This window comes from Bolinopsis microptera, chromosome 7 (assembly GCF_026151205.1).
Source record: "Bolinopsis microptera isolate Bmic1 chromosome 7, MBARI_Bmic_1.0, whole genome shotgun sequence".
NCBI lineage: Eukaryota > Metazoa > Ctenophora > Tentaculata > Lobata > Bolinopsidae > Bolinopsis > Bolinopsis microptera.
In genome coordinates, this window is record NC_087078.1 from 9,881,520 (window position 1) to 9,907,000 (window position 25,481).

At 38.7% G+C, this 25,481-nt stretch overlaps 5 protein-coding genes across 5 annotated transcripts in view; 1 reads left to right on the forward strand and 4 right to left on the reverse strand.

Moving 5' to 3' along the window:
- The window catches only part of LOC134818582 (N-alpha-acetyltransferase 15, NatA auxiliary subunit-like), a 53,925-nt gene extending 45,696 nt beyond the window's left edge, over positions 1-8,229 (reverse strand). Inside the window, exons 1-4 of the mRNA XM_063828211.1 lie at positions 8,159-8,229; positions 7,271-7,355; positions 6,693-6,825; positions 6,290-6,419 (exon numbers count right to left, since the gene is read on the reverse strand). Coding sequence (XP_063684281.1) covers positions 6,290-6,419; positions 6,693-6,825; positions 7,271-7,355; positions 8,159-8,212 — 402 coding nt within the window. The 5' untranslated portion in view covers positions 8,213-8,229. The remainder of the gene's footprint in view (positions 1-6,289; positions 6,420-6,692; positions 6,826-7,270; positions 7,356-8,158) is intronic.
- Positions 281-5,329, forward strand: LOC134818583 (uncharacterized). The gene is made up of 2 exons (XM_063828212.1): positions 281-325; positions 2,076-5,329. The coding sequence occupies exons 1-2, from the start codon at positions 284-286 to the stop codon at positions 4,374-4,376; spliced, it is 2,343 nt and encodes a 780-aa protein (XP_063684282.1). The 5' UTR covers positions 281-283; the 3' UTR covers positions 4,377-5,329.
- A 578-nt stretch (positions 8,230-8,807) lies between the features above and the next one.
- On the reverse strand, positions 8,808-10,801 carry LOC134817803 (translation initiation factor eIF2B subunit epsilon-like). Its single transcript, XM_063827136.1, has one exon. It carries the CDS (start codon positions 10,799-10,801, stop codon positions 8,810-8,812), a length of 1,992 nt encoding a protein of 663 aa, XP_063683206.1. The 3' UTR covers positions 8,808-8,809.
- A 380-nt stretch (positions 10,802-11,181) lies between these two features.
- Positions 11,182-13,644, reverse strand: LOC134817804 (signal peptidase complex subunit 3-like). Its single transcript, XM_063827137.1, has 4 exons — positions 13,519-13,644; positions 12,443-12,625; positions 12,235-12,325; positions 11,182-11,910 (listed from the first exon to the last, which is right to left on the reverse strand). The coding sequence occupies exons 1-4, from the start codon at positions 13,642-13,644 to the stop codon at positions 11,780-11,782; spliced, it is 531 nt and encodes a 176-aa protein (XP_063683207.1). The 3' UTR covers positions 11,182-11,779.
- A 159-nt stretch (positions 13,645-13,803) lies between these two features.
- LOC134818619 (rab3 GTPase-activating protein catalytic subunit-like) lies at positions 13,804-21,219 on the reverse strand. Its single transcript, XM_063828257.1, has 5 exons — positions 20,891-21,219; positions 19,259-20,280; positions 16,477-16,619; positions 16,018-16,253; positions 13,804-15,847 (listed from the first exon to the last, which is right to left on the reverse strand). Exons 1-5 carry the CDS (start codon positions 21,137-21,139, stop codon positions 14,063-14,065), a joined length of 3,435 nt encoding a protein of 1,144 aa, XP_063684327.1. The 5' UTR covers positions 21,140-21,219; the 3' UTR covers positions 13,804-14,062.
- Between the last annotated feature and the right edge of the window lie 4,262 nt (positions 21,220-25,481).

Genomic DNA, 25,481 nt, shown 5'->3' on the forward strand with positions numbered 1-25,481 from the left:
TGAATGTAAAATTAAACTAGGAACTAGGAAGTGAATGAAAGTTTCCGTGCTTTGCGTTTCTGAATTTCATGTGCCTTGAAATCGAGCCAATATCTCGAATTAGCGTTTTTAGCTACTTTACCATTATCAACTTACAACTCATTGCTCGTTGCTATGCTAACAATAGCAACGTTACCTTGACGACGGAGCTTAAGTGATGCCAGCAATTTGTAGCTCAGTGTGAGAGTAGGTTTGTTTTCCTTGTCTAAAATATTTGTATTGAATTCCCTCATAACTCGAACAAATGCACCCTGCTCCTGGTGCACCACAAAATTGCTTGTTCAGTGTAAGTAACACATTTGATTTTTTTAAATTGGGAACCAGCTTTGTTTACTGGTTAATGTTTACTCAAGAATTTATACATACAATAATATACAATAATTATATACCTAAATCTGCTAATATAAAACCAAAATAACTCTAAGAATATACACCGCATGAAATTATGGACCTGGAAGAAAAATTAAATACTTCAGCTTAATGCACAAATCAAAATAAAATTCTAGAAGACTAACAGTCTTGTGTTGAAAGACGAATATGAAGCTTATCAAAAAATTAAAATCTTAGCGAACCAAGAATCCATACATCCAAACAAAACTCTGTCTTTACACATTTCAATCAACAATTTTGTCCACACTACACACTTTGATGAAGTGTCTCTTATCTGGCTCGTCGTTCGATCTCTTCTTGAGTTCTAAAACAAACTTTTGCTGTTCGGCACGTTCCTCTGGAGACCTATCTGGACTGATAAAGACTTTACAGAAAAGTTCCGAGCTACGGAGATGCCTTGCTCTAGTCAAAATCTGCTGCACGATTGTGGAGCTCGTCAAAGTCACCTTAACAGGTCTATCAGCCACATGTTTCTTAAATCCTTGGGTTTATTCAAACCAATTCTGCTAGCTTCTATTTTTGGCTTTTCACCATGTTCCAACAACACTTGACCGACTTTGTCACATAACAGCTCACCTTTCTCTTCTGTAAGACCAAATAACATCAGATTTCGACTTCGGTCTCCTTATGCTACAACATCCTTAATGACATTCTTAAAGATTTTTCTATCCGAATCCAACAAAGGACCTGCTGCTGAGGTTTTTGATTCCTTTACCGCGGCGCTGTATGTCTTTAACTCTGATTTCACAGTATCCTCAACTGATGCTACAACCATAGATTTCAAGTCATCAAGCCTAGCTGCTTGTCCTTGGTAGCTCTTTCTGCAAATCAACTATTGAACCCTGACTGTCAATTACATCGGAGTGTAATTTCTGGTTATACTTTTCTATCTCATCAATGTACAATGATTGTCTATACATAATCTTCAACGCAGCATTTATACTCTGAGCCATGACTTCTCTAGTGATTTCTCTTTTACCATTGAAACTTTAAAAAGTACACGCGTTTACATGATCTGATTTAGTAAGCCCGAGAGTTTTCCGGATCCATTCAGCTCCATCATCTCTCACTTCATCAAGCTTATAAGCCTTGTACTTTTCCGATTTATACATCATACAACCACAACACCGGTTAAACAAGCAAGTCTTATCAACGTAATGATAAGTAACTGATAAGCGGCATTGGTATTTGTCTTTGAAACTAGATTACATTAAACCAAGATTCTCTTATCAGACACACATCGTGTAAGTAACTTATCCACGCTTATAAACAGAATATATATATCATTATATATATTAGTGTAAGTTTTTGTAGACATGGTCCTCTAACATGCTACTACACTACTAGAGTACAGTACACCCATCCGTGTTGAATTGCGAGTAATTAGCCTAGTGTAGGATGTGTGGATAAGCAGATTTAGGCAAAAGTAAGAGCTTGTACTAGTGCTATATACATTTCTCATTTACTGGGTGTATCTGTTACATGCCATTCATTGGCATGCCTCGTTGGTTGTATTTGTTGTGTAATTTATTGCTCTGAGCTTGCTCATAATGTCTGTTTTCTGGGTACATCTATTCTACATTCTTCTCTATTCTCCCTCGTAGACAACAAATTAACGGTATAATTTATCATTACATTTCCTGCAGATGTTTAGTAACAAAGTGGACGATGCTATCGTCAGCAATCTGGAAACCGTCTTACGAGAGGAGTATGGTTTCTCGGGTAGTCTTGCAAACATAAAGTTCAGCAACAAGACAGAGAAAGCGTTCCCTCAGCTGATTGAAGCACTAACACAACATGCTGCACTAACAGAAAATGCTGCACTAACAGAACATGCCAGCTCTGCTCTGGACATCTCACTGGGTCCCTCGGACGAGGACTGTACCCCGCGGATTGGGGACTCAGCCTACGTGTACTGGTGTGGGTACGGGTGGTTCACAGCCACCATAAAGACCTGGTTACCTGACGAGTTGAGCTACATGATCAAGTGGACTGACGGAGACTGGGCAGCTGAGAGAGCCATCTACACTAACTTGTGTGTGGATAGGGTGCCTGATCCGGCCACTATTGGGGTGGGAACCAAGGTGCTCTTCAAACAAGGTCTCTTCTACTGTGGGTATAATGATGATGGTTCTGTTTGTGATAGCACGGGAAGGACCCTGACTGAGGAGAAGAAGCAGGAGATAGCAGGTCTCGGTCAGATCTCAGACCGGTGGCACATGGGCCGGATAACAAGTGTGACTGAGAACGACCAGGGTAAAACAGTGTACAACGGTGCCCACGTTGAGAGTGGAGATGCTCAACTCTCCAACCCTGACTATGTAGGATACAGCGCCTCCTTCCAGGGACTGAGACTCAGTCAGTTGAGAACCCTACCTAATGTGTTCAACTGTATAGACTCCACTCCCTCGGAGCCTATCAGTGCTAATACAGATAGTGGAGGGAGTAACACTGTGTTATGTGACGTGTTTGTGTCTAAAGTGGCGTCTGATGACTCGCCAGTTCAGCGTATAACAAGGAAAATCCAGAACAAGTTTAGAGTCTCGGAGTCTTGCGGAGGGACCTCCTCAGATGTGATCCAGCGAACAGTACAGCAGATCAAAAGCTGCTCGGTCTACTTAGTGTGCCTCAGTGATAGCTTCATAGAGGACACCCAGGCCATGTCTGAGCTGCTGTACGCTAAGAAGACCCTGGGTAAAACAGTGATCCCAGTGGTTATAGGGAGGAGTGGTAAGTGGATGCATACCACAGCTGGTATGTTGCTGGCAGGACAGCTGTATATACAGTTTGGTAGTGATGATGTGTATGATGAGAAGATGGGTGAGCTGCAGAGTAACCTGGAGAAGCTTGTTATATCTGATTTTGGTGGAGCAGATTCGGTGACCCCGGATATAAAGTCAGGTCCTCCACCCAGAGTGTTCCTATCTTACTGTTGGAGCAACTCAAAGTCTTCATTTGAAGCGGGACAACTGAAAAGTTATGTGGGCCATGAGTTCTCTGATCCTAGGAAAATAAAAGCAGATATAGAAGAAAGGATCGGAGAAAGAGTTTGGCTGGATATCGAGCAGCTTAACAGTGTGAATGACTCTGGAATGTTCGGCCAGATCGCTGAAGGACTGAAGGATTCCACCATTGTAGTGATGTGTGTTTCAAAGGAATATACTCGTAGTCAGAACTGCCAGATGGAAGCGAGCTTTGCTTTGAGATCGTTGCACAAGGAAGCTATAGTGCTTGAAGTGGGGAGTGGTGAGCAAGCGGATAGGACTGCTTGGGTAGGTAGCAGTGTCGGGATGGTCCTGCCGACCGAGCAAGAACCGTACATTCTAACTGCCGATCAAATCAATAGTCAGGATAGCTACAACGAGATTATCGACCAGATCTGCGGCAAATTAAAGGAGGGAGCACTCTCTGAACCTCTTGAAGGTAAAGCAAAGACACGTGAAAGTAAAGCAGAAACCAGGTTCACAGAGAGTGAAAGCTTACTTCGTGCTTCTGTCCCTATGGTTGGAGACTCTGTTATCGCCCACTACGCTGCTTGGCAGTTCTTCCCTGCTAAAGTAGCCAGTTTCAACAAGGCTGTCATGATGTATACCGTGGACTGGGAGGATCCAGATCCAAGCTGCAGAGTTCAGACTTACACTTTAGTAGCAATGAATACCATGGCAACAGATGATCTTATAGGGATAGGATCCAGTATCTTGTTTAAACAAGGGGTGTACCAGCACGGTGGGTCTACTGGAGATATCTGGAACCTGGGTGAGATAACTGAGGTTGTGGTGGAGGATGGTGTGAGGTATTACTCAGGTAAACACTCTAAAACAGCTGAGGATGGGCTTGCTGTGGCCACTTGGCCGAGCTTTAGACCTACCTTCGAGCGAGCTGAGAGTCATGATTTGAGACTGTTCCCTAATGCTATGGAAATGTTACAGGCTTACAAAAACCTTTAGTTTGTTGAGACGAACAGTAATATTTGTAGTTTTAAATACAATCAGATAACTGGTACAGTGTGTACTTGAACTTGTTCCAAATGTTTAATCTTGCTTAGAAACTGTAAATTGTAACCAGTATTTAAGCAAGAAAGATTTCCATTCGATTAAATTACAACGAATATGTTTAGAATTATGTGCCAAAAGTTATTCATTAAACTATTTAGACTTTTGTACAGGTAAAGATAAGTTAGAAACTGCTATGCTCAATATTTGATGCTGTTTCTATTATATGCTTTTTATAAGTATGTACAAGTAGTTACGTTAATAGTTGGCAACACTTATTTGTTAAATGACAATGAATCAAACCAAATTTGTGAGATTAAGTGTTAATAACACATTAAGTGTATGATAACTTAGGACAATTTGTTGAGCCGTACTGCGTTTGAGGAAATTTAACAAAGAATATAACATACATACCAGCAAAATGTAGTAGTGAATTTGCTAATCAACCTGGAAATTAATAATAATCTCCGGGAACCGGTCACTGCGGCGGAAGTCACTGCGGCGGTGGACGGTACAGCGGAGGACGGTACAGCGGAGGACGGTACGGCGGTAGTTTTCAAAAAGGTTGGACGGTACGGCGGATCACCTGACACCCACTTTACTTTGGACAGTACGGCGGTACTACTACTAGAAACTGTACCTAAGACAGAACTTACACATTCAACTTGTTTCTAAGTTTTGTTCTAGATTCGCATTATAAGTTTTATTTTTTCTTTTCTCTTTATCATTTTGTATAATTCTTGTTAGTTTAGTTGTTCATTTTTTTTATTCAGGGCTTTGCAGACAATGTAAATCGAGAATATTGAGTTGTTGAAAATCAAAAAGTTAATATAACTTGACACACTCAATAGCAATAATATCTAAATCCCACAAATCATTATCAAGAAGTTACAGCAATCAATAATTCACATAACACTTCTGAGTAGATCCAGGTAAGTCAAGACATCATCTTCGTAAGAGTGGTAGTTCTGCACGATGCGGTGAATCCTCCTGTCCTTGTCACTGTGAGCTTTCTTCCTCTTTGGTGGGTTCTCTCCGACCAGGTAGGCTGCGTGCTTCCCATCTGTTGAACTCTGCTCCATCTGAAGTGCTGTGATGAAGTCTCTGAGCTTGCTTCTTCACCGCTTGTTCACTGGGGAGGAGGAAGCGAGCAGTCTGGGACAGCGAGCCAGTAACGGAGCTGTAGATTCTGTGGTTCTGAGTAATCGTAGTCGCAGCCAGATCGTGGACTTGGGAGAGGGTTTCTCGGACTTCGCAGTCAGCTATGTCGGCACTGTGGTTTGATCCGCTTTATATACTGTTTGCCTCTATCATTATCTACGTTTCACTGAGCAACTTCTCTTCTTGGCTACGGTTGATCAGATTCCTGGATGCGATCCCTCGTGACGTGTTCTCATGCCCTTGTTATTACCCATTGCATCTCGGCGCAGTGATATGAGATCTCACCGTAACAAGCTCATCATGCAATCGCTTAACCACCGTTGTGCAGACCGGACGCGATATGATACGAACCAGAAAGTGGAACAAGAACTGCTTTTAGTAATCACAATGTATATGTTAAACTTTATCCAATTTAATTTTAATCAAAATTAATTTCGAAGTAACAAAGAGGAAAATAGAACTTTTTAAAGCTAATCGATTTTGTTATATTAGCAGTGCTAGGTCTATCTTATAGGTACAGTTTCTAGTAGAAGTAGTACCGCCGTACTGTCCAAAGTAAAGTGGGTGTCATGTGATCCGCCGTACCGTCCAACCTTTTTGAAAACTACCGCCGTACCGTCCTCCGCTGTACCGTCCTCCGCCGGACTGTACACCGCCGCAGTGACTTCCGCCGCTGCGTCCTATACCCTAATCTCCAATAACTATACCTTGTATCCATCCAAGTCTCTGGTCTGTATCTGTAACAAGGACAGATCCCTTAATATCTGGAGATTGTCTTTGTCCCACTTCAGTGCGTTCCGGTAACATTTTATTGCTTCCTCATACTTCTTATCAGATCTGTAATCAAAATACATTTATATATTGAAAGCACTTGCATCATTTTATTATAATATTCCCATTTCAGTTTTTTTCACCAGTTATTTGCTTCGTTTTACTTTGTCTGTCAAGAGCCTTATAAACAATTACACCGTTTTAATCTCACGCTCGGCGTTACGACTTACGAGTCGAGATCTATGCATACCAAACAATCACTATTTCACAAAAGAATACGCCGGAATAAGCCATAAATAGTTTTGAGAATATTCCCTTTCAAAGTAAATTGTTTCCTACCTCTGAAGGAGTCCGAACACGTGCCAACAAACGTGTGAACGGAGATTGTTGCGGAGTCCTCGCTTCACATTGTCATACGCCTCGTCCTTCCGACCCAAGCAGTTCAGGGTGAGTCCCATCATAGCCAGTGTTTCTGGGGGGATGTCAGGTCAACAACAAAAAAAACAAAAAAATATATCTCTTTGACTCGGAAGGAAATTATTAATAGTGAATACGCATTGAAAGCAAAATTGAAAAATAATTGTGGAGTGTAGGCAGCGCAGGGGTCCGGACTCTAGGGCGTAAGACTCTAGGGCGTAAGACTCTAGGGTCTTAGGGTTAGGGTTAGGGTTAGGGTTTGGGTTTGGGTTTGGGTTAGGGTTAGGGTTAGGATAATTATAAGGGTTAGGGTGATGGTTAGGGTTAGGGCGCCGCCCTAAAGTCTCACGCCCTAGAGTAGTCTTACGCCCTAGAGTCCCGGACCCGCAGCGCAGCGAAATCCGAATTGTAATTGATAATAAATTCAGTATTTAGTAGTGATGGTGATGATCACGGCTATGGTTATTACTCATAACTGGAAAATCAGTAAGATATTATACCTCCATGTTCTTGGAACTTGGAATTAGATAAGATCTGACGAGCATGCTTCAGTCCAGATTTGTACTGCTTGTTCTCGTAACATTTCTGAAAATGACATGAAATTAAAAAATATTAGCTATATTTGCAATTGAGGTATAACCAGACAGGGGATATTGTAAGAAATATTAATGGGGACCTGTGAAATTTGTAAATGAAATGGTGATTTTTTTAAATAGAGAAAAATAAAAAGTGTCAGAAGTGGGATTTGAACCCACGCCCACATTCGTGGACCAGAATGCTCATTCGTACGAATGCAAGATTACTCTTGAGTCTGGCGCCTTAGACCACTCGGCCATCCTAACATGATTAAACCATCGAAAATAACCATATATATACATAATACTCAACACCATTTTCCGACTTCTGAAAATCGCTGCACTGGTTTGTTGAATGTTTATTAAATCGACCACAAAGTTTAGGCAAATTCGGCGGAAAATTTTTGGCAAGAACTTTCGCCGAATCAAATTTGGCATTTCCGACACGCAAAATGATGCAAATGCTGCGCTTTAAATATATCCCAACTACAATTTGTGCAAAGCGCGTCACTGACATCATCTTCCTTGCGCGCGCAGCGGTTGCGACAATCTCAGAACATATGGTACGTGTGGAAATGGGTAAGTTGTGATTAAGTGATGGGGCTATTGACTCATTAAGCTAATTACTACCATTGAAATAATTGAGGTGATCTTTGAAAAATTTGACCAACATTTATAAGAATCAATTGTGATACAGTAAATTTATCATACAACTTTGATGCTTGAAATAAAAGGAGGACGATTAAATGTTTGCACAGTAAATTAAACATCCGAAAACAAAAGGACACAAATATCAAGGATGTTTTAACTTACTAGTATACGTTTGAAGAGCGTATTTTCACGTGGAGGAAGATCTTTGGCCATCATTAGGGACTCTTTACTGCATAGCTGGGTTAAAATCGGGAGGGTTATTAACGAAATTAATGGTGAAAGTATTTTACCTCAACACCAATGCATCATAATTAAAAGGGGCTAATATATTATAAATATGTATTTTGAACCGCTAAATTTAAGTAGTTGCATTCATTGGTTTTAAATCAATCAACAAGGGAATTTTTACCCAACAGAAAATTAAAATAGAAACTTGAGCTTTACTTGTCAGAAAAGTCCGAAGATATTTTTTCTCAGATCTTACTTCAAATTTGACAGCTAGTTTAATGGTGATAAGATGCATATTCATTATTTAATCGATTGTATGACTAGATCAATAAACAGCAGCTCTCAAAACTTGAAAATACAAGTATAACAATATTTACAAAAATTAAACTCAATCAACTGCCACAACAACTTCACTGGTTATATTGTGATCCTAACTATTAAGGAGTGCCGTAGCATTTTTAGTATTTATTCGAAGAAAATCTTATGATGAAAAATTAATTGGCACCCGACTGAAATCCCTTGAGTCGAAAAAAAGAACTCAAAATTCAAATTAGCATTAAATTAATAAAGAGATAAAAATGAAGCTTAATCGCTCTCAGACGATTCTTCTTCAGCCTCTTTCAACCAGACAATAAACTTAGCAATGCTACTCTGTATATCATCGTCAGCACTATCACACCACTCCAGAATATACGACTCATCTAAAACATCCTCGTTATACAAAATATGCAAAATTTTCTGAGTGTCTGGAATCCTTGATTTTTCTAATGCCCAAGTTTCGATTTCGTCTAAAATAACCATCTGCGAGTCTCTGTCCTTAGCTAACTTGATAAACATGGGACCAAAATATCCCACATATTTTGGGAATTCCTTGATTTCGGGACAAAGTTCCAGTAGTGCTCTTGTAGAATGCATCAACTGATCCGCCACTGAGATATTATACGCGTGCTTACTCGCATTAACTTCAATCAGTACATTATCAATATCCTTCTGTATAGCAAACCCAGCTTTGAAACTATCACACACCTCCCCATAGAACCCTACATCAGAATCTGGTTCAGGATCGCTGGGTACGGGCGTGGAATCCGAACTATCTGATATCTCATCAAATTCACTGCAATCTGGATGCCTGACATACCACTTTCTATTGAACTCCGCTCTCTCCATATCCCCCTCCTCATCACTACTGTTATCTTCATCACTCCGGTATATAACACCCCAGTGATCCGCTCCCAGCACGTCTGTTTCCGAGATATTATCCGGGTCACTGCACCGTGTATCCTCACTGTCGTTAGAACACTCAGAGTCATTGCGCATGTGCCTGGGCCCTGCTACTGTGACCCTTGTACCTGCCTTGAGAACTGTGTTGGGTCCTACAACTGTATCGTAGGACAGGATGCACCCAGCGGAGACGGTGGTGCCTTGTTTAACTGTAGCGCCACTACACAGCACCGCACTATCAATCACACAGTCATCCTTTATCGTTACTTCGTCCCAGATATAAGAGTTAGTTATCTTAACATTAGCACCAATCTCACATTTCCTCCCTATAACACAGTCCACTATATTAGTGTTCCTATCAATAGTAGTTTCTGAACCCACTATAGTGTTCTGATGAATGACAGCCTTGTAGGGACGCACTGAGTTAGGTAGATATACTCCCCGTCTCCTGTAGATGTACTGGTCCTCGGGTGGGCTGTTGTTATCAGGAACCACTGGGTAAGTCCACCTGTTGATTATGTCGTGACTTACTGAGGCGTAAGTGCGTAAGTTACTGACCCGAGCTGCGTAGCTGTGTTCTAGGATGTGGATGTAGATTGTTTCGTTGCACATTTCTTCGTCCACGATGATGCCTTTTATGAAGGAGTCCATGTCTTGGATGTCAAAGTGATCGGTGAATCGTGAGGGGACATGCGCCTCGCAAATCATAACATATGTGTTCATCAGATCGTATCTGAAGTCCATTACATCGTGATTGTTGAACAGCTCGAGATCATAATCAAATCTTTTAGAGTTAGCGTTACGGAAGCGGAGGAGGCGGTTTGTATCAGGGTTCATACACACTACCACATCATCCTCCAGACCTCTTGTGGGGTGCCCTGGCATGACTTTCTTGAAGATACAAGTCATGATAGCATCTTTATCCTTCTCCTTGGTTGCTTGGTGAGTCTCCATAGCTGCTCGCATATCCATGTTGGATATCATGTCTCCTGTCACCAAGATAAAGGGACCTCGTAACACTCCTTCGTCACTTAACTCCCTCATAGCATCTCCCAGACTGTTACATTTGTCTGCGTTCATCTTCTTGTTCCGTATTGTCACCAGCTCGTTCCGGTCCATGTATCTGCTCTCTGAGATGTGCTTGTCAATGAGGGTGCCGTGCGCGCGCGACAGGATTATCAGGTCGTGGAAACCATTACTGATGAGGTGCTGCAAGCAGTAGTCTATCAGGGGTTTGTTAGCCAGGGGGAGGAGACAGCGGGGCTTTTCAAGGGTGATGGGTTTGAAACGGGAGTTGAAGCTGTCAGCTACTATTACAGCTTGTCGTGGGATATTGTCGTTTGCAGGCATTCTCATGACTACCTGGATATAGTGTTGTTTCTTGTTAATTTAAACGGATAATTTAAAGCACACATGAACTAAAATCATACTAAATAAATTACGACAACTGTCGTTGTAATCGTAAACAAAGCACCTTATACCTTCGTATGTAAAGGATAAACGTCTTCCAAAACCGATAAGGTATTAACAGTGCTTCTTAGTGAAACATAATATGTTATTGATTATAACTTGACGTAAATGTAATATTTGCTGCCGATAATATTTTATCATAGTTTTAAAATCTGATGTATCTGAATGTAATTTTACGAAGTATAGGGTATCATGGAGTACAAATAATCGCACCGTCTTGACTGGTTTTTACCCCATTTGTTAAAAAGCAGTGATACTTCAAATGATTCCCCAAGAGGTTATGTAAAATAAATGGCAACCAAAAATGAACGAAACTACACAGTACAATGCACATATTATTATGAACAGATGAATTATCGTAAAATTAGGAGAAATTTAAATTATGCACAATATGTAGGGCGTATACGTAGGCTTTCGAACAATAAAGATTGTAAAGAGTCTTTAGAATGTCTGAGACCCTGTCAGAAAGCGACTAATTATAAATATTAAATGTACCTTTTATTGCTAAGTTTATGTAATGGAATAATCATTTACTTTAACCAATAAATATGTCATACATCAAACAACTGATAACTTACTATTGTACTATTGTATTATATAATTTCTACAAGCATAAAATACCGTAAACTAATTCTTTAATCTACTGGTGCTTAAATTTAAAATTTTCAACATAATTTTTAATACGTAAGACAAAGGAAGTTCATAGACACCGCAAACCGGTTGCGAATTATAAAGAAATCAATAAATGTTACCCCCTAAAAAGGAGGAAATTCAACAGCTAGAGATACCGAATATCAAAATATCTGCACTAATTTTAGCTACCGAGTAATTACTAATTAGTAATTAGTAATTAGTAACTAGTAATTAGTAGCTGTAATCTGAAGGGAGGACGGTAGATACATGTTTCTCTCCGCGAACGTTTGGTAGTAAACCTGCGTTGGGAACCACATTCCAATGTAGGGAAATTGTCGTGTTTGCTCCTCTCATGTTGTTACCTGAATAAGTGGTGTAATACGGGGGGGGGGGGGGGGGCTAATTACTAATTACTAATTAGTAATTACTAATAACTAATTAGTAACTCTCATATTGTTACCTGAATAACGGGTGAAATACTCCATTATGTGTGTCGATGTTATTGGTTACAGTATTTTATATGTACGGATTTAGCGAGCGGCAAATTTGAATGGGCAATCAATATTAATAAAAGTTTTACATAGTTACATGCTTGATATCGTAATAAATATGCAGGTTCCAAAATCTTTCAGTACTCTATTTTGACTGATGGCTTAATAACACGTGGATATAAAAGTGAGACATACCATCGTCGAAGAAGTAATATTTAGTCCGGAGGTTCTTGAGGTCTACTACTGGGTTATCTCCTCTCATAACTATTTTATCCCACAACACAACCTGGACAGGGTTTGCTAAATTCAACAAATTTGAAAAATTAATTTATAGTCGAATTTACATTTTTAAATTATCAATCAATTATTCACAATTCTTCCATTTATCGTACAAATTTCTAACCTGATTAACAATGTTCTTCTCGTTAGAGTACTCCACGACCAAATACAGGAATATCATCTTCACATTCCAATGGAATGAGTCGGACATGTCGATCTTGAGGTCGTATCTAAGGAGAGTTAGGTCCAGGTACTCTCTTTTTCCTGACATGTGATCAGGCTGGTATCGTAACTGGGCATCGTTTACCTGAATCACAGCGGGGTTATTTGAAGTTGATTATTTTAGTAGTGACTAGTGATACTACTAAAATCCTACTAAAATCCTAACCGAACACCAGTTTTATCTTTTAAGTTACTTGATTTACAGAGTAAAACTGTTCGTAGAAAGATTGTAGAAGCGATGTTTATATTGAGATTAAGTCCTGAAATGAATGATCGTTCTGAGTTGAGTTATTTGTACAAATATTTAGTCGATATTTAACTAGTAAGTAATGTATTGATAGGACTATCTTGGATAGTAACCATGACAACCTAGTTATCGTTGCTTAAGTGCTGAGTTTATCAATAGTTTTGACACATGAATTGTGAATTCTGTTCAACCAGTTTTACGTTTACTAATTAGTATAGTATCATGAGTAGTACAGTATTTAGTTGTATTAGCTTACATTTCTTCTTGTCGTATTTTTTTTGTTGTTTTGAATTTTTTCAATTACATTTTTGGGTCATATTTCGTAAATTTTATTTCTCTGTTTTTGTTTGAATGTTATTTTAAATTTCTTTCCGTCGTTAATTTTACACATGTTTAACAATTTTATTACAGAACTGAAGAAGACGTAGTTACGTGGAATGATTATTTCTATTCAATAAAGTTTCTAGCTTAAAGTCTGCTGCTTCAATTTGTTCGCAAGTTAAGAGTGTAAAGAGAAATTCTCCAAGAGAAATCGACTAGTGATACCTTAGTAATTTAAGAAATTTAGTCTATTTGTAGTTGATTGTAAGAGATAGAGTTTCCTATAATTTGTAGTTGATTATTTAAGAAGTTGAGTTTTCTATTTGTCTACAAATAAGTGAGAGTAAAAAAGGTTTTTAATTTTGTGAGTTAGCTGTAAAAAATGTTTATCGTCACAGTAATGAACTAACCTTGAAATCGAATTTAGGTTCAACAGGAAGGTGCATGGTAGAGATGAACAACATTCCCGTACATATAGCCAACACTGACAGAGAGTTTGCCAGGATGACATTCGCTCTGGACGTTAAGTTATTCATCCTAGGAGAAACGGGTTTGGGTAATGGTGGAACTGTATCTTCAACAAGCAGCTAGATAGTAACCATGGTAACCACACATAGTAACCAGAGTGAATATTTTAAATGAGAAGTTTTTTTGGGGAATTTGAACGATTTTTGTCAAGTCATTGAAAAGGACTCTTTCTAAAAGGATGATTATTTAACTATTTAATAAAGATTATTACCAACAAATTTACACAAAAAGTCATAAACAATTACATCGAAATTATCAAACACCCGAAAACTTGAGTTACAGAGCTTCTTATTAAATTAATAAACTTTAGAAACACTGAAGAATACTTAAACTGAAAATGCAACTAGTTTAACGTGAAAAGTGAAAACTAAAAACCAGATTTAATGATTAATTAACTTTCAAGATCATGCCAAATCAACAGCCCCCTCACAAAAATGTTTTATCCGAAGAGTTCGCATATGCCATCCTAAACTCGCTCCCAGAGACTGTGACGAACATCCTCTGCAAGCAATCTCGTGAGGCAGGAGACGGATGTTTGGTGACCGTCTGTAAGATGTACTCTCTACCAATGGGTAAAGGGAATATTGGTATCTGTCTAGGATGAGCCGGAGTGGGCGATGTTCTAGAAGCTGCTGCTTGCTGGGCGTGGAACAACCGCTGTAAAACACTGCCCCAGGCACTGCGAGAAGCTCCCACTACCTCTGCTTCTGATGATATCAGCTGTTCAAACAGAGCTTCTTCGTTGATAACAGGCTCCGGAGCAGCAGCAACTTGTTGGGAGGACAGTTTGGGCCCTTTTATATTTCTTCTAGTCCTGCGCTCTAGTTCTGACATCTTCCTAGGGGGTTCTTCTGATTGGGTGGTTTGAGATTGATGAGACAGTTTGTTCTTGATTGAATGATATTTTGAGGCGAGGAGCTCACAGTCGTAGATATCTGAGACCATTTCCTGGTAAATATCGGTATCTCCACTCGTGTAACGACGAAGGTCCTTCAGTTTTTGGAGTAGTTTATCAGTGCCTTCCTTGATAAAGTATACATTACTGTCAGGGCATTCTACGATTCTATCATATGCTGCGTGAAGCAAAGATGGCATGAGGAGTGTTGCAACTGTTCTCATCTCAGATTGGATGAAAAAGTGCAGGATCCTCTCAGCTTCTTTGGTGTCATCAAACAGTCGTTTCTGTTGCCATATTGGGATAGGCTTTGCAACATACCAAACTTCTTTCCACGCACTTTCTTTTGACATACGGGCGCTTAGGTGTCCCCCATAAACGTCTGGATCAAGAGGTTGTTCATGTTTTATGGCACTTGGTGGTGGTTCCGGAGGGTTTTCTGTTTCCAATGTTTCTTCATCCTTTGTTTCCGAATGAGAATCCATTTCCTCACTCTTTTCTGCAACTTCAGAGGGTTTGATTGGAGCGTCTTTTTCCAAATTCTCAGTATTGTCAGGTGACATCATTCTGTCTGATGCTTCACTTACACTCTGGAAAGTGTGTTCTTCAGCATCTACGAACTCATCATCAGAGTCGTCACACACAGAAGATCTTACCTGGTTCACAACTCCTCCTCCTTCTTCCTCTTTGCCTTCCTCTGAAGTCATAGACTCGTCCCCATCTAAGAAAGACTCAGTTGGTTTTGGAATGTCTTGATCATCCATTTTTTCGTCAATTTCATCAGAAGGAATGGCAACATCAACATCCGTCGGTGACACCATTTCATCAGAAGCTTTATCACATGATTCCATATCTTCGGTTGGTTCAGCAAGTTCACCGATCTGTTCAGAGAAATCATCCATTGGTTCATCAACCTTCTCAGAATTCTTATCTTCAACACTTTCCTCATGATCAGCATTTCCTGCAGCATCTAAATCAGCTGGTTCATCAGAACTTTCATCTCGAACAATCTCCTTCTTTTCAGTATCTTCTGCCTCAGTCGGGTCATCAGCACTACCCGAACTCTCACACTCAACACTTTCGGACTCCTTTTCAGTATTTCCTGCAACATCTAAATTAGCGAAACTTTCATCAGCATCTAACTCGTCCTCTTGCTGCTGCTCTTCATCCCCACTTCTGTCAGCTGCTTCAGCTAAGTCAGGTACTGTGTCTTCTGGTATAAGAGGTCGAGTGATGGGAACTGTGATCCAGTCTCTGGGTGAGTACCAACGAATAAAGTCTTCTAGTCGGCAGTTTGGATTAGCAGCTTTGAAGGCCTGAAAATAAATTTGAGTTCGTTATCAAAAATATTGACCTAGAACTACTTATTATATCAATCATATATTTTGAATGGTGGTCAATCAACAGTCCTAAAAATGATATGGAATTTCACACGTTTAAATTTCCCAGTAAGGAATTAAAACGATAATCCATCAGTCCAACTAACCTGCATGTCAGATAATAGAGACAAGGAATGTAGCTCAGTTCGGAGACGGGACCCTTCAGCACTGGAACCTAACTTAGCCAGCGCATCCATGTGTTCCTCCTGCATGTCTTCTGTCATGGGGGAGTGGCGCTGTGTAAGAGGTATTCTGAGCTGTTGTCCAGTCAGTAGCAAGGTTAGAGTCTGGTGATCTGACTCGTGTTGGTGTGCTGCCTCCCCTGATGCAAACAGCACACTTCCTGCAATAATGAGCTGGTTTTAGTGTGCTTTTTATTTAGTTCAGAGGCTTTAATGATACACTATACAATATACAATATACATTATACACTATATAATACAGAGGCTTTAATGATCGGATTTCAATATTCAATAACGCTTCCAAACTGGTAATTAAAACCCTTTTTAGAGAAATACTAATAGTTTCACTGACATGTAAAACTAAAGAAATAGATTATGGAATACCTCGCTCTATTTTCTGCTTGATGCAAGCATTGAGCATCTGAATCTTCTGGTGTAAGAGAGATAAAGCTGGGTCGGGTTGGGTGCTAGCCCCGGGGATAATCTTACCCTTTTCGTAATGAAATCGTAGCTGTTCTATTATACACCTGAAAAGGGCAGTGAATAACTTTAATGTTTGGATCTTCTTTAATAACAAAACCGTTTAACGTTATACTAGCATTATTCATCAGGGGTTAATGAGATTGGGTGTCAGGAGCTGGGTGATTGAATTGCAGGGCGGTGGAATGTGGCTGCTTGCCAGTTGCAGAGTTATACACTATACATTATACACTATACAATATACAGTATACATTATACACTATACAGCCATGTATAAGCAGGGTCTAAAATGACATCATGTGTAAAAGGGGTCATTCATAAACGAAAACTCAGACTCAAATTGTGAGATAATCTTAGATTTTGAGATCAAATTCGCTTTTGGTATTCGTAAAGTTAAGTATTTGCTGGCTGAGTATTTTGTCGCTAGTAAATGCTCAGAGTTGGAACTAGCACTCAAATCGGTATTCATAAAGTTAGTATTTACTCGTCACCCAAAACTAACTCAAGATTAGTATTCATAAAGTAAGCAAATGATCAAAACTCATGCTCAAAATGTGAGAACCGAATTCACATTCTCAAATCATTTTCTCACCTATTTCTCAACGACTTTTAACGTCAATAACTTCCCTTCTAATTGATATTTTCACTTCAAATTTTCAGGGACGACTCCTCACTGCCAGTACAAAAGCTCTAATATATTTTGTCCCGATTGGATGACGTTTTTGCAAATTTTCCCAGAAAAATAAACACGTTAGAGTATAAGCTTGGTATAAATCCTCCCCCATCCGCAGAACTATCAGGATGTGGATCACATGAATCGGGGTCATTATCATTATTATCCCGTTCATCAGTTTCATCATCCTCCCAGTCATCCCCCAGGTATTTCCCTACATTGTGCAGCACACAGCATGCTATAATAAACTTCGGAACCATTTCAATACTCACACGGTTAGGGACACGCAACATTTGAAAACGAGACTTTACTTGCCCAAAACTGTGTTCTACTGTCGATCTATCCGAAGTTAGAACATCGTTGAATGCTTTTTTTGCGGGATCAGTAGCAGTTTGTGCTGCGGGAAATGGTTTCATGAGAAAAGGACTTAGTGTATACGCACTGTCACCGATAAGCAAACACCTCCCACTAACACCTGTTGATAAAGTCCGATAGGCTGCTGAGTTTCTCCATATTCGAGCGTCATGAACTTTACCAGGCCAAGAAGCATCAACATCCAAGAATTTGTAGTCAGCATCGCAAATCGCCTGAACGTTAAAGCAGTGAAACTTTTTCCTACCAGAGTAGTACTGTTGAGGGTTGTGTCGTCGAGGTGGGACTTGAACCTTAATCAAGCAGCCGTCTACGGCCCCAAAGCAGTATGGGAAACGTTTTTTCATCGCCCAGAATTGAGCCGCTTGATTGAAGTCCTGAGTTGTTGTCGGGAAAATAATCCAAACATCACGTTTTGCCACAATTCTTTCTATTACATACTTCACAGTCCGTGAAACAGTAGGTTGGGAGACGCCGACTATTTCGGAAACCCCATTTTGGAAACCCGGGTCTGAAAAATATCGGAGACAAATCTCCATTTTCTGTTTATTTGTCAAGGCGCCTCCTCGCGTTTCACCGGAATCAGGTCCCAAAAAATGCCTGGCCATCCAGTCAACGGACGGTTCTTCAAAGCGGAACTGGGTTTTGTAGTAAAAGTCCGTTTGGGGCTGACGTCGGGTCTTGAATGTTCTAGTCGAATGTGGGGCCGGTGGTAAAAGAGGAAGTGCCCTAGAGCTCAGACTTAACACAAGCTGAGTTCAAACTTCGTCAATTAATCAATAACAAAATTAATCAATAACAAAAGACACAATCATGTCGAAAACATGCCACGAACATGATCATACAAAAGTTCAGCTTACCTTTCTATCACTGTCGGTATTGGGTTAGAATAATCTGCTAGGTAATTATTGGACATCGATATGTATTTAATAAAGTTTGAGAAATTGACGGCAAACCACAGTAAAACTACGGTGGGTTTCGGGAAACTACCGTGGATAAAAGAAAACTACAGTAAATCACGGTAAACCACTGTAAAAGGGACGTGAAATTACCTGTAGGGGACACAATATCGCACACGAAACATTCATTATAGATATCAAGAATGATTCTGAATTATCTTCGGAGTCAAGGGTGTTGTCATTTTGCCGCCATTTCAAGATTGCGATATCACAAATTCCATCACAGACATATGCGGTACGTGATGTGCGAATGTCGAATGTACTCGACACAAATTTCCCTCGAAAATGTTTATTTCACATTCCTTCGATACATCGATGTACATCCGAATTTGGGTGTTTTCCCATTAACATAAGATGGCAAACAAAAGATCTGAATTAACCTGTCGTGCTTCTTAAAATACTGATTTGAGTATTTGAGTGCTAGTTTGAGAGCATTTTAGTGAGTATTTACTTGAATGTAAGTCATACTCACGATGAATTCAGCTTGAGTATTAGTTTTTACTGGGCAGTAAATGCTCAAACTTTGTGAATACCGATTTTGAGACTCAGAAAAATCTAAGTAATTACTAGCGAGTATTTACTTAAGAAATACTTAGTTATTATGAATGACCCCTAAAGAAATAAATATTCTTGGCCAAGTGGAAAATTAAAACAATTTTAAGTAAATTAATAAAATACAAACCTCCAAAGCTGAGCGAAGCCTTTAACTCCGCCCTGGGTACAGAGCACCAAACACAATGACACTGTAATCCGGTGAGTTATTGAGTCCCTGGGACATGACTTAATATGACTTGACCGAGTTTCTGCAACAACTTCATCATCGTACGGTTCTTCAAAGATGTAATGCATATAGGATGCCAAGATTTCTTTATCAACAAATGCCCCATACGTTCCGAGTAACTTGCCAGGCAACATCGTAATATCAAACGATGGAACTTGCACAATGGGTTTTGGTGCTGTTAAAGTTCTGAAAGCGGCTGAGACATCTACTTCTATGTTATCATCAACTGAGGTTCCAAGCAAACTTATTATTGTAGCATCATTGGTTAGTAATGAGGCGAGGTAGTCCACGAAATTATACAGAATACAGAAGGAGTTACTAGTATTGGTGTATCTAATCGACCATTGAGTTGCTCGCAATGGGTCAAGTTCCCCAGATTCTGAATCGGAGATGAGATGTTCTGATAGTCCCATCCATGAGGTTGCCAATAAGAAATCTTGTACTGGATCTCTCACTGAACCAAAGGGGAGTTTTGATTTTGAAGCAGCCTTATTTTGAGAATACACATGGTCGTCACTCAAACATCCGATGAAATTGTGTAAACAAAATGTGTATCTGACTGATATGAAAGTTTGAGGAAATGGAGAGATGGAACACGGAATACTACGTTTATAAAAGCAGAGGATCTCTTTCAAAGATGAACACTGAGGAGGAGGAGATTTTAAGAGAACCATATCAAGAGTTGTCTGAAGACTGTTGCTTAGCCATATTCCTGAGTAGAACCGCTTTGAAAGTGATCCAAGCTGTATGAACATAGGAAGGTTGCACTGAGTTCTGGTTAGAGCAGATGCTAAGGAACTCATTAGTAACTTGGAGGAGTCAAGGAAATATATAGCATCATCTGCTGTTTCAGGGGAGAGTATGATGAATTCTGACAACCCATACCATCGATTTAAACAATGTGTCTTTGGAGGAAAATCTGCCTGAAAATTTGATTGTATTACAATATGCTCCTATCGATATTTTTAAGATAAGAGTAAGTAAAGTGTAGTAAACTACTAAGTACTATTTATATTATGGACATATCAAATGAATGGAGTGTAGCATAGGTCAGTTTTGTAAATTTACATCACCATATTATTATTATGGTTCACTTATTACATAAGTGGCTCACTCGGTTAATCCGCCTGTCTACTGGCCTGGAGGTTGTGAGTTCGAAACCTAGTTGGGCCAAAATCTCAAAAACTGAAGGGCAGCCGTCACTCACCAAACCATGGTGTAAATGGTAGTGGCTTTCATTAGAGCTGCGAAAATAACAAGAGTGTATATGCCTGGGGTTGCGTCCCGACTATACTGCAGGAAAATCTGTACCGAAAGGACCGTGGCCGAAATGCAATTAGACAGGGAAATCGGCTCCCCGACTGCGGTCGACCAAATTATTACATAAGCCAGCCATTGCATTGGGGGAATGGAGGGGGGTAATTTCTACACAATAGCTGTGTGAAGTGACTTACAAGTTCTAACATGGCTAAATTCTAGTATAAAAATGTGAAAAATCCGGTAAAAGAAAATTAAGCATAAATAATAGCTTACCTGCTGTAGAGACTTGAAGTCCTTTCCAACATTTAAAGTTGAGTGAGTCAAGCGAAATGATTGCCTACCATAGGTCAAGCTCTCAGTTCTACTGAATTCTGGCAGAGAATCATTGTTCCAGAATCCACCTTTGCTCAAGCCCCACTTTTCTATAACCTGCTCAACAGAATAAATGAATTCTTCAAACTCTGTAGAGTTAGTATAATCTGTTATTTCAAATACTCCTGAGGATACTCCAGCTTTACGCATGACATCAATGCTACCCTTCTTTATACTGTGACTTTCTTCATGGCGTCTGAATAGGGTTACAATTGAGGAATCAAGCAATAATTTGTAGGTTCTACACAATATGAATAACTGAAATTTATTAAATGTAACTGGCTACAGTGCAGTAAGTATTTTAATGCAAAGTTGTGGGATGTGATCTAGGAAAATGAATAACCCCAATTGTTAATAAAATAATGTATTATAATTAATAATATAATGTACAAGCATAGCAAAGTAAACGGTGTTATTGTCCAACTAAAAGTTTCATGTGGATGTATAAACGACAATCCCTGATGATATACATCCACATGAAACTTTTAGTTGGACAATAACATCGTTTACTTTGTTACGCTTATAGAAAGCTCCTATTTATCTATTAGTTGAGCACTTTGCTGAAAGGAGAAACAGACATGCTTGTAATTAATGATGTATGTGTAGTGTATTAAATAACGTCCGGAAATACTTGGAAGCTGAACTTATATTTAAACATTCAGCTTAAAATTAGAGTGAAGAGAACGCTGACAAATATTGATGTATAGTAATAATGATGATTAACCTTTTTATATTGATTCATGCCCTATCCACTATAAATGGTAACGAGAGTATTCCCAAACAAACTGGGAATATCAAAATATTAAAAAATTATAGCAGGCTATTAACCAAGTTGACAGAAAAGTCAAGGGTTTGAATCCCAGTGTCACTTACTCTAATGAAATACCTCTGTGTGAAGTAACACATCTGCACTGTGTAGTGTCTCTCTCAGTCTCTCTTCAACTCAGCCGAATGATCGCAAAACCGTGATTGACGATTTAATGAGGAGGGGGCCTTGCCAAAAAATCAAAAATATTAGCAGGGTACCCGGCGCTGATATTGTTAAGTAGGTGAACACGTTTTGGTGTGACCTTTACTTCAAATGTTCAAAAGGTCAAATCTAACCCCTTTCTACTTCATCTGAAAATGTTTGTTGGTCTAGCTCTCTTGGTTTCACTGTGAAGGATGCAGTGTAATTTGGACATAATTTTGGGTCACACAGTATATGGGCTTATTAATTTGATTAAAAATTGTCCTAACGACCCCTAATTTGCATCGGAGAGGCCGCAGTCTCGGTCTGCACAATTCCCATGGTCCGGTGATGGACACCCATGAGAACTGTAAAAAGAAAATGGACTGCCTCCATGAGTTATAGGACGTCAGTACGGGCTTCAAAATTATCCTCTAAAACAGCTTCTTAATTCAGAAGAGGCAATTTAGGGACAGAATATGGCCCAAAGATTCAAGAGATGTCATCTTTTTTGCTATGTAACTAGACATTCAACATATTAAAAGTAAATTTTATTAAACTGCCTACTACAGCTACCTACTGAATCTCACACCAGAGATGCCAGTGGTTTTGCTTCAGGCCAATCAAACCTTAGTTTTTGCAAGAAGAAAGTGTTTTGGCAACAAATAGACAATTGCAGTGTCAGGAAAGTGTGAAAATTATTGATATAAATAAAATGTTCATAAACGATAGTCAAGACGATAGTATACTAAATAAGACAATATAGAGATAATATCACAATGACCCTACATAAGAGTAAAAATTTGGGTTTTAAAAGGCCCTTAAAAAACTAAGGAACATTTATAAAAAACCAGTAAAAGTAGCCAAATGACAATCAATGCACTGGCTCTAAATTTATATCTAAATCTTTTTTTTTTTTTTTTTTTTCTTTTTTTTTTAAATATAAAATTATTCAAACAATATACACATAATATAGCAATGACCCAATATAAAAACAAACCTTTAAGAATATAAAAAACTCCCTAAACACTCAAAAATTACCCTTGGCCTTGTGGCTCCAAGTTAAGATCTAGACTGTTTATATTAACAATGTTTTTTCTCGCACCTCTGTCTCCACGGAGAGAAATCACTGTTGTTCTTAGGATTTCAAAATTTATATCTAAATCTGCTATATTAACTGCACTACCACTATTCGTCCCTCTTTCCCCTCTAAGAGCAATAATTGCTGTTCTCAATAAGTCACTTTTTTTTCTGATAAATGTTATGAAACAAGTCGAAGAAACAACTCCATCCAAAGTTAACTTTTTTTTCATTATAATTATTTGTCAAGGAGCTTAAACTTCAAAATGGACTTCGTCAAATAAATATGCAGGCCTTTTTAATTCCATTATGATTTCTATTATGTATTAAATGTAACTAAACAGTAAATTTAGTAAAGCAAAGTAAAAGAGAAACAAATTTTTAGAGAAACAAATTTGAATTTTGATCTTTATTACAGATTAAACATATCATATATAACCATAAAATGTAAAAGCCGCGCGTCGGCTGATTGCCTCAACTTGGATTGGTAGTAATTTCAGTTTACAGAAGCTGAAGGACGGCAGCTCAAAAGCCCCAGTGAATCATCGGAAAGATCAAGGACTCGAGTGCCAATAGTGGCTTTTTCGAACCCATTTTCGCCGATTTGCTGTGGCCCAGATGAGCCGCGCCCTGCTGCTTAACGGCACATAATGGTTTTTGTTTAAATACTTATTTAAATTTAAGCGATAATTCATTTGGTGGTTTACAGTTTTTGAATCATGTTCATCATTTATTTTTCGTTAATTATCACGTGTTTACAATTCAGTCATACCATGCATAGTCAACATTGTTGAGGCAACCAGCTTCCGCAGTTCAATAATTGGAGACCGAAATTTACAATTCATCGTTATCAAATATAGTCAATAATATTCTTGATTCCATTTAGTACATAATAAGTTGGTTTTATTCGAAATTTACAATTCATCGTTATCAAATATAGTCAATAATATTCTTGATTCCATTTAGTACATAATAAGTTGGTTTTATTTTCTTGCAACACTACTGCACAACAAAAAAAAGCAATAAATTAATTAATATATGATTTTTGTCCTCAATATGATTGATAAATTCATATCAAAGTTTAAAAATTAAAATATCAAATATTGACATCATAATGATATAATTAAAAACATTTTATTTTATTTTGATGATTTGACGCGTTTTTTAATAATTTAATTGGCGTGACCTTGTGCGCGCTCTAGGGTAAACGTTAAATACTAGTGGAGCCGCGGCAAAGTACTAAAATGCGCGGGCAATTCTAAAATTTATAATGTTGCCGCGCCTCACGTCTTGTATTATTAGACAACAACATCAAATTCACTGTCCATATTTTGTAACAAAATCTAAAATTTCATAATACATGGTGTTGTATATGTTTTAATATCACTATAACTAAAGCGAACAAGCTTTTTATTTTACAACAATATCACTCGGTCTCCTTGTCACTGTAACACTTTGAAAGAAACACGAAGATTGAACAGCGAGACAGAGAATGGACAGTGAGACAGAAATTGAACAGTCAGACAGGGAATGAACACCGAGAAAGATTGATAGGTAAGACAGGGAATTGACTCTAAAATAGAGAATGAACACTGATGCAGAGATTGAATAATGAGACGGAGAATTAACGTCGAGACAGGAATGAACAGTGATTTAATAGTTAAACAAAGAATGATCACTGAGAAAGAGATTGAATAGTTAAACAAATAATGAACGTCGAGACAGATTGAATAGTGAGACGGAGAATGAACATCGAGACAGAGAATGAACATTGAGACAGATTGAATAGTGAGACGGAGAATGAACGTCGAGACAGAGAATGAACATTGAGACAGATTGAATAGTGAGACGGAGAATGAACGTCGAGACAGAGAATGAACATTGAGACAGATTAAATAGTCAGACGGAGAATAAATGTCGAGAAGTCGAGACAGAGAATGAACGCTGAGACAAAGATTGAATAGTTAAACAAGAAAATGAACACTGAGACAGAGATTGAATAGTTAAACAGAGAATGAACGTTGAGACCGATTGAATAGTGAGATGGAGACAGATCGAATAGTTAGACGGAGAATATCATAATATGGTTAGTTTAATATCTAATATCTAAAATGATTGCACGGCTTTTAAAGTAATATATTATCAAACATTATCTTATCTATGTTATCTAATTTAGTTTCTTTTGTAAATATAGGATGCCACATCATTGACGGTATCTGACAGTTTCTTATATAATAATGCACGGACATCATCGTCCATCACGTCAAACTCAGGATCATTAACGAAGGAAGTTATTCTGTTTGAAAGCTCCCGCCAATCTCCTTTATAGTCTATGTCCCGTTTCTTCTTTCTTTTATCCCCATTTCCTCCAACCTCATCATCTTCTACTTCTTCATCCTCGTCTTCTGATGCTGGATAATCGCAGCATTTATTTACATCTGCATCAGCTGGCCATATCCCAAT

What these genes read in the sequence shown, in the direction of transcription:
- LOC134818583 (XM_063828212.1), top strand. Translation starts at nt 284, where the DNA reads ATGCACCCTGCTCCTGGTGCACCACAAAATTGCTTGTTCAGT. An exon ending in CACAAAATTGCTTGTTCAGT is followed by an intron (nt 326 to 2,075) that starts GTAAGTAACACA and finishes CATTTCCTGCAG; the next exon opens with ATGTTTAGTAACAAAGTGGA.
- LOC134817804 (XM_063827137.1), bottom strand. Translation starts at nt 13,644, where the DNA reads ATGAATAACTTAACGTCCAGAGCGAATGTCATCCTGGCAAACTCTCTG. An exon ending in AGAAGAACATTGTTAATCAG is followed by an intron (nt 12,326 to 12,442) that starts GTTAGAAATTTG and finishes AACCCTGTCCAG; the next exon opens with GTTGTGTTGTGGGATAAAAT. An exon ending in ATATTACTTCTTCGACGATG is followed by an intron (nt 11,911 to 12,234) that starts GTATGTCTCACT and finishes CCACTTATTCAG; the next exon opens with GTAACAACATGAGAGGAGCA.
- LOC134818619 (XM_063828257.1), bottom strand. Translation starts at nt 21,139, where the DNA reads ATGCGTAAAGCTGGAGTATCCTCAGGAGTATTTGAAATAACAGATTAT. An exon ending in ACTTCAAGTCTCTACAGCAG is followed by an intron (nt 20,281 to 20,890) that starts GTAAGCTATTAT and finishes TCAAATTTTCAG; the next exon opens with GCAGATTTTCCTCCAAAGAC. An exon ending in CAAGCAGAAAATAGAGCGAG is followed by an intron (nt 16,254 to 16,476) that starts GTATTCCATAAT and finishes TCATTATTGCAG; the next exon opens with GAAGTGTGCTGTTTGCATCA.
- LOC134817803 (XM_063827136.1), bottom strand. Translation starts at nt 10,801, where the DNA reads ATGAGAATGCCTGCAAACGACAATATCCCACGACAAGCTGTAATAGTA.